This window comes from Pipistrellus kuhlii, unplaced genomic scaffold (assembly GCF_014108245.1).
Source record: "Pipistrellus kuhlii isolate mPipKuh1 unplaced genomic scaffold, mPipKuh1.p scaffold_m20_p_12, whole genome shotgun sequence".
Lineage (NCBI taxonomy): Eukaryota > Metazoa > Chordata > Mammalia > Chiroptera > Vespertilionidae > Pipistrellus > Pipistrellus kuhlii.
This window is the reverse complement of record NW_023425427.1, coordinates 2,165,340-2,178,386: the sequence shown is the minus strand read 5'-3', so window position 1 is coordinate 2,178,386 and position 13,047 is coordinate 2,165,340. Positions and strand designations below refer to the sequence as shown.

General features: G+C 49.9%; 1 protein-coding gene across 3 annotated transcripts in view; it reads left to right on the top strand.

Annotated features, from left to right (window-relative positions):
* Positions 1 to 10,644: 10,644 nt before the first annotated feature.
* Positions 10,645 to 13,047, top strand: part of ASTN2 (astrotactin 2) — a 700,161-nt gene continuing 697,758 nt past the window's right edge. For all 3 annotated transcript variants that reach the window (XM_045579858.1, XM_036432815.2, XM_036432814.2), the window contains exon 1: positions 10,645 to 11,258. In XM_045579858.1, the coding sequence (XP_045435814.1) occupies positions 10,787 to 11,258 (472 nt within the window). In that variant the 5' untranslated portion in view covers positions 10,645 to 10,786. The remainder of the gene's footprint in view (positions 11,259 to 13,047) is intronic.

The window sequence follows — 13,047 nt, the reverse complement described above, 5'->3', positions numbered from 1 at the left end:
GCCAGGGGATGCCTGCAACTTGGGATGCATGACTCTACCCTATTTTGCCTCTGATTTCTAATTGGTAGGAAAAGGGTGATAGAACTCCACCTTCTTCCTAGGATTCATAGGAAGAGTAGACACAGACACGCTATTATTTGCAAAATGCCTAGAACAGTACCTGGCACATCAAGCAACTTCAGTCTAAAGGTGGAGACAGACTAGCAGATGCTCCTCATGCTCTGCTCCTGGTAGGTGCAAGGTGCTAAGAGAAAAGAGAGGAGGGTGCCTACCCCAGCCTGGGCCACAGAGAAATTTTCCTCAGGGAATTAAGCTAAGTCAACACAGAGAGGAAGGAAATAACATGTGTTAAGTACATAGTTCTTGAGGCTAGGCAGTTTCTCTTGTTAGTTGTAGAACATACTATTCACAGCAACTCTGTGAGGTAGGTATGATTATCCAAGATGAAGAATCATATCACTGTTCATGTATCTTGCCCATTACATTATGGTAGAGTTCTATACCAGTGGTTGGCAAAACCATGGCTTGAGAGCCACATGCAGCTCTTTGGCCCCTTGAATGTGGCTCTTCCACAAAATACCACATACCCTAATTAAGTTAATAACAATGTATCTATATAGTTTAAGTTTAAAAAAATTTGGCTCTCAAAAGAAATTTCAATTGTTGTACTGCTGATATTTGGCTCTGTTGACTAATGAGTTTGCTGACCACTGTTCTAAACCAAGATACTTTGTACTAACCCAACAGAAACTTTTATTTCACCACCATTCTTTTTGACCAAGAAAGTCTAAGGTATTAAAATAGTTAACATTTAATGATTATTAATATAGACTTCATGCCTTTCATTTATTAGTTTGTTTAATCCTCATCCAACTCCACAAAGTATGTGCGTTAATTGGTGTCAGATTAAAAACAAAGCAAAAAAAAATAAAGTTCAGAGAGTTAAGTAATTTTACTGTAGCCACACAACAAGTATTAGAGTCAGAATTTGAATTTAGACAATCTGATACTAGAACCAATGAGTTTATTTGCCATCTATGCTGTCTCTCACTTTAGGGTGAAAGAAGCTTGGATTAGTTGTAGGGCTTGATTCAGGACCCAATTCTTCAAACTTGTTATCTTCCCAACCTTGGATAAATGGCATCTTTGAATTTTACTCTTAGTCATTTGTAAATGAGGCTAGAAATCCCTGTCCTAATGGCTCACAAGGTTGTGAAAGGCAAATGTTATGTGGCTGAGAATAGACACATTAACTGTAAGTGGAATTTATTGTTAATTATGTGGCTTTTAATTTTATTTTAATACCCAGGCAGATCATTGTGGAGGTGGCCAACATGAACAGTTATTATCCAATAGGAAGAGAAAATATAGATGCCTTCCAGATTCTTGGAGAATTATTGTGAAACTTACTCCATGTGATTTTGCCCACATAGGGAATTTGAACCAATAAGTGATAGATTCAGCATGGAAGATATAAATCAGTACATTCTATTGGTCAGAGCTGACCAAAGACAGACCCAGTTTTCAATGGAGATAATGGGTTTCCCACTATCAGTGTGTGCCAGCTATAGGGCTTCATGGCTGGGGAGCTTGTAATGGGGAACCTGCATGCTGGAGAGATTTAAACCTGGACAGTGTGACAGGTGCCATGCTGCATGCCTGCTGTTCTTTGCTTGTGCTACTCAGATCCATTCCCCACTTAAGCCAAAGTAGCATTTAAAAAATATAAATATACTAGAGACTTGATGCACGAAGATTTGTGCAAGAATGGGTGTTCCTTCCCTTGGTTGCCAGCACCACTTTTGCTCCGGCCTGGAGCCACCTTTCCACCTTCCCCTGCTGCCCAGAGGCCTGGAGTAGTTGGAGTGGTACAGAATGCCTGCATCGTTACCATGGCAACAATGCAAGTGTGTCTCTCCCCCCCCCCCCCCCGCAACCCTCCCCTGCTCAGTGCCTGTGCATGCAAATTAACTGGTGGGTTAATTTGCATACTAATTCCTGATTGGCTGATGAGCATTGCGAAGGTACAGTCAATTTGCATCTTTCTCTTTTACTAATGTAGATGATTATGCCATCAACTTATGTAAAATTGTCCATGGCTTTCCATTTATAATTAGAATGAAATCCAAACTTCTTGCCATGACCTACATAGATCTGCAAAATGGAAGCTATACTAACTTTCCAAGACTCATTCCATCCTTTCTTAGTCTTCCCTCTCAGCTCTCCAGCCATAGTGACTTCCAATGCTTGGCCCCTAGATTTTGCCAAATTCTCTCTCAGAGTCTTTGTTCTTCCTGCTCCCTCTGCTTGCAGTTGCCCCCTAAATTCCCTCCCCAATCCCTGCATCCATCATAACAACTCCTATTCATCCTTCCTTGTTTCTGATTAATTGTCACATTGTCAAAGATGCATCACTTGGTCCTCAAATAGAATTTCATACCTCTCTCAGTATTCTACTTGTAGGACAATCTTCTTTCCCATCATAGAACATTGCATTATATTCTCTTTTGATTATGTTGTGGTAAGAACAGTTAATATGTCCTACCCTCTTTCAAATATACTATTGTTAACTACAGGTACAACGTTGGACAGCAAGTCTCAGGAATTAATCATCTTACATAACTATAACTTTATCTGCATTGAGTAGCTGCTCACCATTTCCTCCTCCCATATATTCATTTTTTATTGTTATTTTTGTCTATCTCTTGACTAGGGTGTAAGCTCCATGAGTGCAGGGACCCTTTTGTCTTGTTCATCGTTGTATCCCTGTTCCTGGAGCATCATCTTCCATAGAATTTGTGCAGGAGGGATGAGAGGAAAAAAAGGAGGGAGAAAGAGAGGAAGGGATGGAGAAAGAAGAAAGGGTTCTTTATATATATATATATATATATATATATATATATATATATATATATATATATATATATACTATTATTTTTCGCTCTGTAGACTAGAGCCTCAGTTAAAAACACACATACCACCACCACACTGAAAATAACATATGTATTACATATGGTGCCCAGAGCTAGGAAGAGGGACTCCCAATAGGTTTTGCTGAAAGTGTCTCTAGAACGAGATGGATGCAGCTGGACCTGCAGGAGACACAGGGAGGCTGCAGAGCCCAGTTGCTGAGTGTGCAGATTCTGGTACAATAGTCATCAAATATAGCTCAGTAAGTGGGTCAGGAGTGGGGGCGGCCTCTGCTTCTCTGAGGTCCATGGAGCATGGCCCTGGGAGTGATGTTTCCGCAGAGCTCTTTAGGACAGCGAGGAAACCGAGAAAGGAGGCATGGGGCTGGGAGTCCAAGCAATGCAGCACATGCTGTCCTAAAATGTGCAGGAGACTTGAAAAGCAGGCAGTCTTGGGGTTTTGCCACAGCTCATCTACTACACCAGAACCTGTCCCTCGGTTTAATAGAGAGATTCTACCTTTCCCATTTTATAGATGAAGAAGTGATGCTAGAAGAGATAAATAACTAGCCTGTGCCATCAACACATAAAGTTAGCAACTGGGAAAGCTGGGATTTGAGCCCTGGCTCTAAAGGTTGCTAAATAGTATTACTTAAAAATGCAAAACAGCCCAAACCAGTTTTGCTCAGTGAATAGAGCATCAGCCTGCAGACTGGTCCCAAGTTCGATTCCAGTCAAGGGCATGTACCTTGGTTGCAGACCCATCCCCAGTAGGGGGTGTGCAAGAGGCAGCTGATTGATGATTCTCTCTCATCGATTCTTACACTCTGTCCCTCTCTCTTCCTCTCTGTAAAAAATCAATAAAATATATTTTTAAAAATGCAAAACAGCAGGCATCCACAAACTTAAAGATACAGGCTGTGAGAAGATATCTGCTCTCTCCTTACTATGTCCATGGCCATACAGGTTTAAATGGCGGAGGTGAAATTCAAAACCAGTATTGTCTTATGCTTGAGGTTGTGCTTTTAGCAAAGTAATTGTATCATCCCTGTTACTAAAGTATGGATACTCTGTATGGTCTTCTTGGAGGATGTGACCGATGGTGGACCATATGAGCTGGACCCAAACAATGGGCCATCAGAGGCCCCTAACCCCCTCTCCTGTCCTTGAAATGTATATTCCACCCACCATTCCCATAGCCTGAGCCGCTTCAAGGAGGCAACCTTGAGAGAGCAATGTGTTGTTGAGACCACCTGGACAGTGTAACGTGAGTGAACCCTGTTAAGGCCTTGGTTGCCCAAGATAAGCCCTATAGGTAAGTCCCCCTGCTTGTTAAACATGCCCCCTACCCATCTGGAGGAGTCTACTTCTTTCTTCGTTTTCTCCTTGTCCTCATGTGTGGTAAGGAGAACTTATGAGGGACTTTATTAGATGTAAATTGCCCATCATATTGCATTTCCTGTGTGTTCCCAATCCTTCCCATGTGAAGCAGAGATTGAGGTAGTTGTAAAAATTAAATAAGAAACTGTGTTCCTTGCCTAACTCATAGTAGGCATCCAGAAAACGTGAAAATAGTCACTCTATGCTGACATTGCCTTCACCATTTCAAAATAGAAGGATACAAATAATGTGATACAGGAAGAAAAATGACCTAGTACTCTATAGCAGAGAATAAAACTTACATTTTTTATCACACTATCCTCATGCACTGGGCTAGCAGTTCAGCTTCAATAAACATAGGACAGATGCTGCAAGGTTCCTACTTTTTTTTTTTTTTTTTTTTTTCCCCTAAAGCAGGGTCCCAGAGAGAAAGGGTTTCATTCCGGAAGAGCTAATTGGGCCCTCAAAGAAGATCCTAAAAATACAGCAGTGGTAGGATTTGTAAGAAATATAGATCCCTCTGCTAATAGTTGTTAATGGTGAACAAAGATGAGTATATAATGAAGGAGGAAGGACACAGGAATCGGTCAAATGATTAACTAGGCAAAGAGGTACCGAGATTTGGGCACAAGCGAATGAATGATGGGGATGAATTAAAGATGAGTGGGCTTAAAAAAGAAAATGCAACAGAGTGAGCGAGGAAAGAGAGAGAGACTTTCAGGGAGTAGCGGGAGGAATTGGAGTGGATGGCGTAAGAAGGATATGAATGACTGCAGTTAAATCACTGAACAAGAAGGGCTTGATTTAGGGGGCAGGGAACAGGGAGAGCGGAAGGTAGGGAGAGGTATGAGCTGGCGATGAAAGATAATAAATTTGGGAATTGTTAAGGGAAAGAGAGAAGTACTGGGCTGAAGCAGAAATCAGTCAAACAGATGCAAGTACAAATGAGGAAAGACAACGGTGATTAAAATATTCTTTCATTTTTCACGAAAGAGAAGTTAGAGACAATGGTGAGAGTTGGCTCTAAATGAGATGGAGTGGCAGTGTTCTGCAAAGGGAAATGAGAAATGGAGAGATGAAGGCAAAGAGACACAGAGGTCACAGAAGGACTGAACAAACAGATATGTGGAGGTAGAATCAAGCTACTGTTGCTGAGGACTGACTATGTGCCAGAGAACACCAGGTGCTCCCATTTACATCTGCTGGCTCATTCCCTTACCCATTCCCTCACTTAGAGGAAAAGAAATTAAGGCTCAGAGAGGTTGTTACTCAAAATTAGCCAACTTGTACGTGGTAGAGAAAAACAATCTGAACTTACATCAGAGAGGTTTCAGAGGCAAAGAAGCAGATAGCAGTAATAGATATGTTTGCAGTGATTTATTTTGGAGACATCAACAGTGAAGTGATAAGCTCTAAAGTTGACCTCAATTTTGTAATTGATCCTCTACCAACTGATGGAGCTGGGATCTGCATAGGTCAAGATGCTGAGGGGGTGGCGGAACTAAGACAAAGAGTACCTGGGGAAGGTGAGTACCTGGGGAAGGTGAGTACCTGGGTAAAAGGTGGCGGAGAGAAGGAAAGGCAACAATGGGCCTGGTGATGAATTAGTCACCATGCTGCAGGGAGAATTAAAAGGACAGTGTGAGTTATAGAGAGGGCAATCAGTGATCAACAGGGAGAAAACAAATGGTGGATTTGTGGGTATGAAAAGGACTGATGGAAGACTGAGTTTAGACAGAATAGAGACAAAGCAGGAGATATCAACTCTCCTCCTGAATTGGAGTTTGGGTTCTAGAGATCATCTTGAGGGCAACAAAGACTGTTGCCCTGGCCGGTTGGCTCTGTTGATTGGAGTGTTGTCCCCTGCAGATTTGATTCCCGGAGGGGCCGCATATCTGGGTTGTGGGTTGGATCCCTGGTCAAGATGTGCACAGGAGGCAAACGATCAATGTTTCTCTCTCTCTCTCTCTCTCTCTCTCTCTCTCTCTCTCTCTCTCTCTCTCTCCCCCCCCCCTACCCTCCCTCCCTCCCTCCCTCCTTCCCTTCTTCCCTCCTTCCTTCTTCTCTCCCTCCCTCCACAATCTGGCCCACCAAGAAAAGAAAGACAGAATAAGAGCTTCAAACATTCAAAATCCCAAAAGAGATGCCGATGGCTGGAACAGTTATGGAGGTGAGGGTCTTGTTGCATGAGTCTGGATAGGAAACAGAAAGTGAGATACCATAGCGTGTTTGGATTTACTTTCACATCAATAAGAACCTAAGATGGGCTCTAGACATTCCTACATGTGATCCCATCTAATTCCTATAACAGTTTGGAAAAGCAGGTACTACTTTCCCATTTCACAAATGAGAACATGAAAGGTCTAGTAGGAGCATGACTAAGTGACTTGGACCTGCAGGGAACCAGCAATGACAATACCTAAAACCAAGCCATGGGCCTCCCCAGTCCCTGCTTTTTCAACTACACAAGGCTGCCTCCGTCCGGCAGTATGAGCAGAAGGACTTAAAAAAAATATCCCACACAAACAGAATAGAATATGAAGGAAGCGGGAGGGAAAGGGGAGAGAAAAGATGTAGCAAAACTCCTATAAAGAGAAACATTAAAGATGAAGCAAGAGGAAGCACTTGCTGGGAGGACTAGGAAGGCATTAGAAAGAATGAGAAGGAATTTCAGATCAGTGGAGTCAGAGATGGGATTATAAGGGGACCCTAAAGGGGAATAAATTACATCGATAATAAAATGTAATCAATTTAATCAATACTGAAAAGTGACTGAGTTAAGAGGAAGGGAGAAGGGAAAGAGAGAAGCTGAGGGGGAGGGGAGAAGAGTGTGCCACTGGTCCAGGGACAGGGCGTTAGAGTGTGAATAGGGAAGTCCCATGTGCTGGGGAAGGGTGGGTTGCGGGGAGGTGGCATGCTGTGGAAGAGCACAGATTTAGGAATCAGACAGCCTTGCGCTCCAGAACTTGATAATTACATGACCCAAGTCAACTTCCTTAGCTTCCCTGAACCTCAAATTGCACATCCATCAAATGGGGATAACAAGCCTTCCTCCAGATGTTGCCGGGAGTATGCTTCTCAGCAGCAGTTATAAATTATAGAGCACCTACTATGTTAAGTTCTTTGCGTAATGATTTCTGAAGCCTGGCTGCCACCAGAAGGCAGGCATTATCATCCGTCACTGACATCCCATAGCAAGTTTTGAAGTAGTGACATGTGCATTCAGAAGCAGGAGTTCTTTTCCTGCGGTCATCCCCGATTCCACACTCCCGTTTGTCCTCTTCCAGTAGTCATGCTCCTACCAGACCTTTCACATTTTTTGCCTGTTTTTTCCCCTTCCTTGTCTTTGATCCCTCCCTCTCCCCGTCACTGAACTTCTTTCACTTCTCTTCACATGCTTTGCCCCCCTCTGCCCTCCATTTATTCCACATTTGTGTTCTCAGGCACGTGTCTTAGTGGCAAGCAATGGGCACCCATTCTGGATCATTTAAACAGAAACAGAATCCAGTAATGGGATAGCAGATTACTTAGAACCTCCAGGATGGCGTGGGATCTGGGCTGAGAGTCCATGGGGTCAAGAGCCTCCCTCTAATCCACAGCACAGAACTGGCTGACGGAGACATTATTGCAGCCAAGCAGCCAGAGGGCAAGGCACACTCTTGACCCTAGTGCCCCTCAGGTCTGAGCAGTGCTGGAGGAACCACATTCACTAACAAGGAGACTTGCTTGTACCTGCTCCAACAGTTGCCACTATGGTTCCCAAATGCATTCTGCCTGATTACAGCTTCCTTCCCAGAATCTGGGGTGGGTAGATCTGATTGGTGGATTCTGAGTCAATTGCCCAAGTCCCAGCTGCAATGAAAGCTGAGAAAGTATATGGAAATTTTAGCTTCTTTGTGGGAGGTGGACTGTGCCTCAGAGAAAAGCACTTTGTGGTGTAGGGGAGGGATTCAGTTGGATGCTGAGCAGTTGCAAAGATCCCAAATGCCAGCTGTGGCCTAGATTGTCCACTCCAGTGTCACCTCCATTCTTCATGGCTCAACTCCAATGCCACCTCCTCTGGGAAGTTTTCTTGGATTTCTCCAAGCTTCAGTTCCAAAGCCTGTTTGCTGCCTGTCTGCCTGGTATCTCAGATATCTCCGTCCCTGCCTCACCCACCCCCTAACATCCTATCATACTTTCTTTGAGGGCAGAGCTGTGTTCATCCATATCTGCATCCCCATAGAGTGCCGGGTAGGATCCCTGGCTATATGGTTGTGAATGAATGAATGGGAGTGTTGGTCACATTTGACAGGCCTTTGTACCAGAGGCCCAGGAAGGACTCACGCAGATTCTGCCTTACATAAGGGAGCCCTGTTTTCCTGGTGTGCACTTCTATAAATGGACTCTGTCAGCATATTTGAAGAAAGGGGCATAGAAAAATCGGAAAGCCCCATTGCAGAGGGTAGTGGCGGTTTGTAAGGGTACAAAGGAGAGACCGAGGGAGGCGCGGTGGCATACTTTGGAGGAGTAAACGAACTGAAGCAGACATCAGAGTGGCAGGAGAGGATTTAGAACCAGAGGACTTGAAAGGCCAGAATTCCTTCCCTGCTCCAAGCCCACAGATTCCTAAACTGGGATAGAAGCACTCCTTACAAACTCTTTACAAACCTCAGAGCTGAACCAGGCCCAAATCCATGCCAGCTGATGGGGATTTCACACCTTTGATTGGTGGGCTTCTCCAAGGTCACTGGACACTGTGATTTAAAGGAAAAAGCCAAGAATTGGGAGCCTGAGGTTCAAATTACAGCACTTCTGCTCATTACCCGTGTGACCTTGGGCAGTCCCTTCACCTCCCAACCTTCTGATCTCAGTTTTCTCATCTGGAAAATGGGAATCAAGATATCCATCCCATTGGATTATGATTATGCGTAAACACTAGGACATGTGCGCTGTAACAGTTGGAAAACTCTTCACAAACATTAACTCCAAGGTCACAATGCAGGTTCTGATGTTTCCTCCATTTCAGTCCTCTGTCTTTATCCAAAGTCATAAAAAAAAATAAAAAAAAAGAAAGAAAGAAAGAAGAAGAAATAGCTAAAATGGGATGGGAGAGGGGAAAAGGCTATTCATGTAAGGGTGTGAAGAGATGGGGAATGGCTCACAAATTATAGAGGGAAGGCATTTCTAAGATTAAAGTCAAGACAAGGAAGAAGGAAATGAGTGGGGAGATGAAAGAGAGACCAGAGAGAGGGAAGATGAAGGAAAGGAGGGAGAGGAGAAGGGGGCTGCTCTAGCACTGGGTCCTGGCAGAGGCGAGGGCTCTCTGGGGGACCCAAGGTATGTGGGTCCCAGGCAGAATTAGCTGAAGGCCAAAGGCTGCCCTGTGTCTGAGGACCTGGGTTTACAGTTCAAATTGACTGCAGAAGAAGAAGGACTGGCTGCGAGGAATTAGCAAGCAGACTCCTCCTCCTGGAATAGGGCAGAGGAGGGAGAAGCCCTGCAGAGCCCCAGGCAGACCAAGGACTAGGTCTCTCTCCTCTCTCTTTACTCTTTTCTCTCCTCTTTCTTTTCCCATCTCTTCTCTCTTCTCCCTTCTCCTCCGTCCTCCCCCGCCCCCTTTCTCTCTCTCTCTCTCACCCTTTTCAGGAATTTCACGCAGAGAGCAGCAGCAGCCAAGTAGAGCAGCTCCAAGCTAGGAGTAGGGATCCAAAATAAAAACGCGGTGAGGGGGCGGGATTGCCAGGCTGCGGCTGGGGCCCCAGAGCCTCCTGGCCGGGGTCGATCTGGAGGGGGGAAGTCAGAGGGTGGAGCTGGGCACCCCTCCCTCTGTCAATTAGAAGTTAGTGCGGCCCTGGGTGGAGGGGACCAGAGGGGTCCTGGTGGTGGGAGGATTTACGGAGTTGTTGGCGAGTGTGTGGGGAGGGGTTTCTGAGGCCACAAGGAATGATTTCAGGAACTAGAAAAGGGCGCAGGACTTGCTATTGGGCTTGAGGGGAGACAAAGTTAAGTCTCCACCACCCAGAGGCGCCCTCTCCCCTGAAGAAGGCGGGGCCTGGAGCAGAGTTGGCCGAGGCGCGCCCCCAGGTTCAGGCGCCGGGCGTGGGGTGAAGGTGGCTCGGCTGGGCCGAGCTTGGGGTTGTCTGGGGGAGGCGTGAGCGAGTCCCTAAGTGCTAGGAATCTGGAGAGGGTGGTGCGGCTGAGGACACTGCGGGAGGGAGCGGCCTTAGGGGATCCGGGGAGAGGAGAGGGGGCGACTGGGATTGGCCCGAGGCCGGGCGGAGCCTCCGGAACGCTCGGGGTCCGGGGGGAGCGGAGTGGGACCAGGCGGGCGGCGGGCCGAGGAGGCGGGGCGGGAGGGCGGGCCGGGCCGGGCGGGAGGCGGAGCCGGGAGCCGGGGGCCGCGGGCGAGCGTCTCCGCGGCTCCTTTGCTCCGGCGCCCAGCTTCCCTCCGCCGCCGCCGCTCGTTCCTCCTCCGCCGCCGCGGCCGCCGCTTGCCGCCCCGCAGCCCCTCCGCCATGGCCGCCGCCGCCAGCGCCCGGCGCAGCCCCGGCCCCAGCCCGGCGCTCCGGGGGCGGCTGAGGCTCGGCTTCCACCCGGCGCCGCCGCTGCTGCTGCTCCTGCTCCTGCTGCCGCCGCCGCCGCTGCTGGCCGGCGCCACCGCCACCGCCGCCTCGCGGGAGCCCGACAGCCCCTGCCGGCTCAAGACGGTCACGGTGTCCACGCTGCCCGCGCTGCGGGACAGCGACATCGGCTGGAGCGGCGCCCGCGCCGGGGCCGGGGCCGGGGCTGGGGCCGGGGCCGGGGCCGGGACCGGGACCGCGGCCGGAGCTGGAGCCGCCGCCGCCGCCGCAGCTTCCTCGGGCTCCGCCAGCTCCGCGGGCGCCCCCGCCGAGGCGCGCCTCCTGCTCTTTGTGCGGAACGAGCTGCCGGGGCGCATCGCGGTGCAGGACGACCTGGACAACACCGAGCTGCCCTTCTTCACCCTGGGTAAGGCCGGCGCCGGCGGCCCCGGGAACCGTGAGCCCCACGTGAAGTCGGAGGGGTGGGGGCGCCTTGGGGATCCCCGACCCGGGCGGCCCGGAGCGGGACCCGGGCAGCTGGAGGGCCCGGAGGGCGCACAGGTGGTTGGAGAGGACTCTGGGGCTGGAGGTCCTGGAGAGTGCGTGGCGGGAGCCCGGGGCGCGCCAGCCTTTCTGCGGCGGCGGAGACCTGCGCCCCAGTCTCAGCGCAGACGCTGAGCCCTGCTCGGTCTGTCCCGACTGACACCCAGGACCCCCGAAATGAGTGTGTTGGAGCTTGGGGACCCCCGGCGCTGAGTGTGCTGGAGCTGGGGGACCCCCGGCGCTGAGTGTGCTGGAGCTGGGGGACCCCAGGCGCAACCCCCCGCTCCCGGGCCAGGGGTGGTCCCGCGTCCACTGCTCCCGTGTGCGTGGTCCCCGCCGGCCGGGTTGCCGCCCTTTCGCCCTCGGGTCGGAGTTGTGGGCTCTGCTCTAAGGGATGGATTTTAGCCAAAATCTGAGTGGAGAAGCTCCAGTAGCACTGCCCTTCCCTCGTAAACAGAGTTCCCCAGTGGGCTGGGTGACCTTGGCCGAGTCGCTTCCCTCAAGGCCTCTGCGTTGGCGGTCTGTGCGTGCGGCGGGGAGGCTGTGTGATCTCCGAGTCCGGGGTTCCGAGCCCAAGGTCTGCACTCAGGATCGCACCCCTCACCCTCCACCCTGGGACGTCACACTCGCCTTTCTACACCCCTCGCCGCCGACAGCTACGGGGCTAATAATAATAATAATAACATAAAAGCGAAAAACATGGAAGGAGGGGAGAGGACAGGGTGGAGGTTGGAGGGGGGGGGCTCCCACGGAAAAGTTAATCGGAAAGTTCTCCGGCAGCTGGCTGCCTGCTGGCTCCCAGCGCGAATCCCAGAGGAGTCGGCCTGCGGAGCGGCCGTGGGAAGCGCGGCTGGTTTCCCACTCGAGTAATTGATAGCTTAATTATCTCCGAGAGCGGAGAGCGGCTACAAAAATGCGGCTCCCCTCAGCGCACTCTCCCACCGGCCGCTGCTTTCCCCTCCCCTCCCAGGGCTTGGGGCGCGGGGCTGAGGGCTGGATTGGTTGTGGGAGTCTGGTCAACAGCTGTGGCGCCTACAGGGCACGGGGGCTCGCCCGCCCCCGAGCCTTAGGAGCTGGGCTTCCCGGGATCCCGCCTTCTTGATCATCATGGTCAGCACCTGCCCAGAATCGGCTTGGGCCTCTGAGGTTAACTCCTTGCTGGCCCGAGAAGCCCCGGAGAATAAACATTGGAGTAGACGTCTCTCTCCTGGGAGCCACGCTGTTTGTCAATGTGTATTTTGTGACCCCTGCCCATTCCCTGTCTCGCTGGCTGCCTCTGGGGATTTGAGTCCCTGCCAGGCCCCTCCTGCTCTGAGCTGGAGCCTGGGGTTTCTGACCCTGGGGCTCTCCCTATCCAGCTGTAACCCGAGCATGCTGAGCTTTCTGGGAGGCCCAGAGGGAGGGCGCCTGCAGGACCCCAGAGACTTTCCTTGTCTGTCATGTGAGACACACAGGCGAGCGCGTGCACACACACACACACACACACACACACACACACACGCATGCACGCACGCACACATGAGTACACAGTTTCATCTGTGGGGCTGCTCATTCCCACTGAAGGGACTGAGGTTGGAGATAGGGTTGCTTTAGGGGAACAGCTAGCTTTGGACTCAGGGCCAACTCCTCCTCCTTCCCCCAGAGGGACACATTTGGTGGTCACTCCCAGTCTC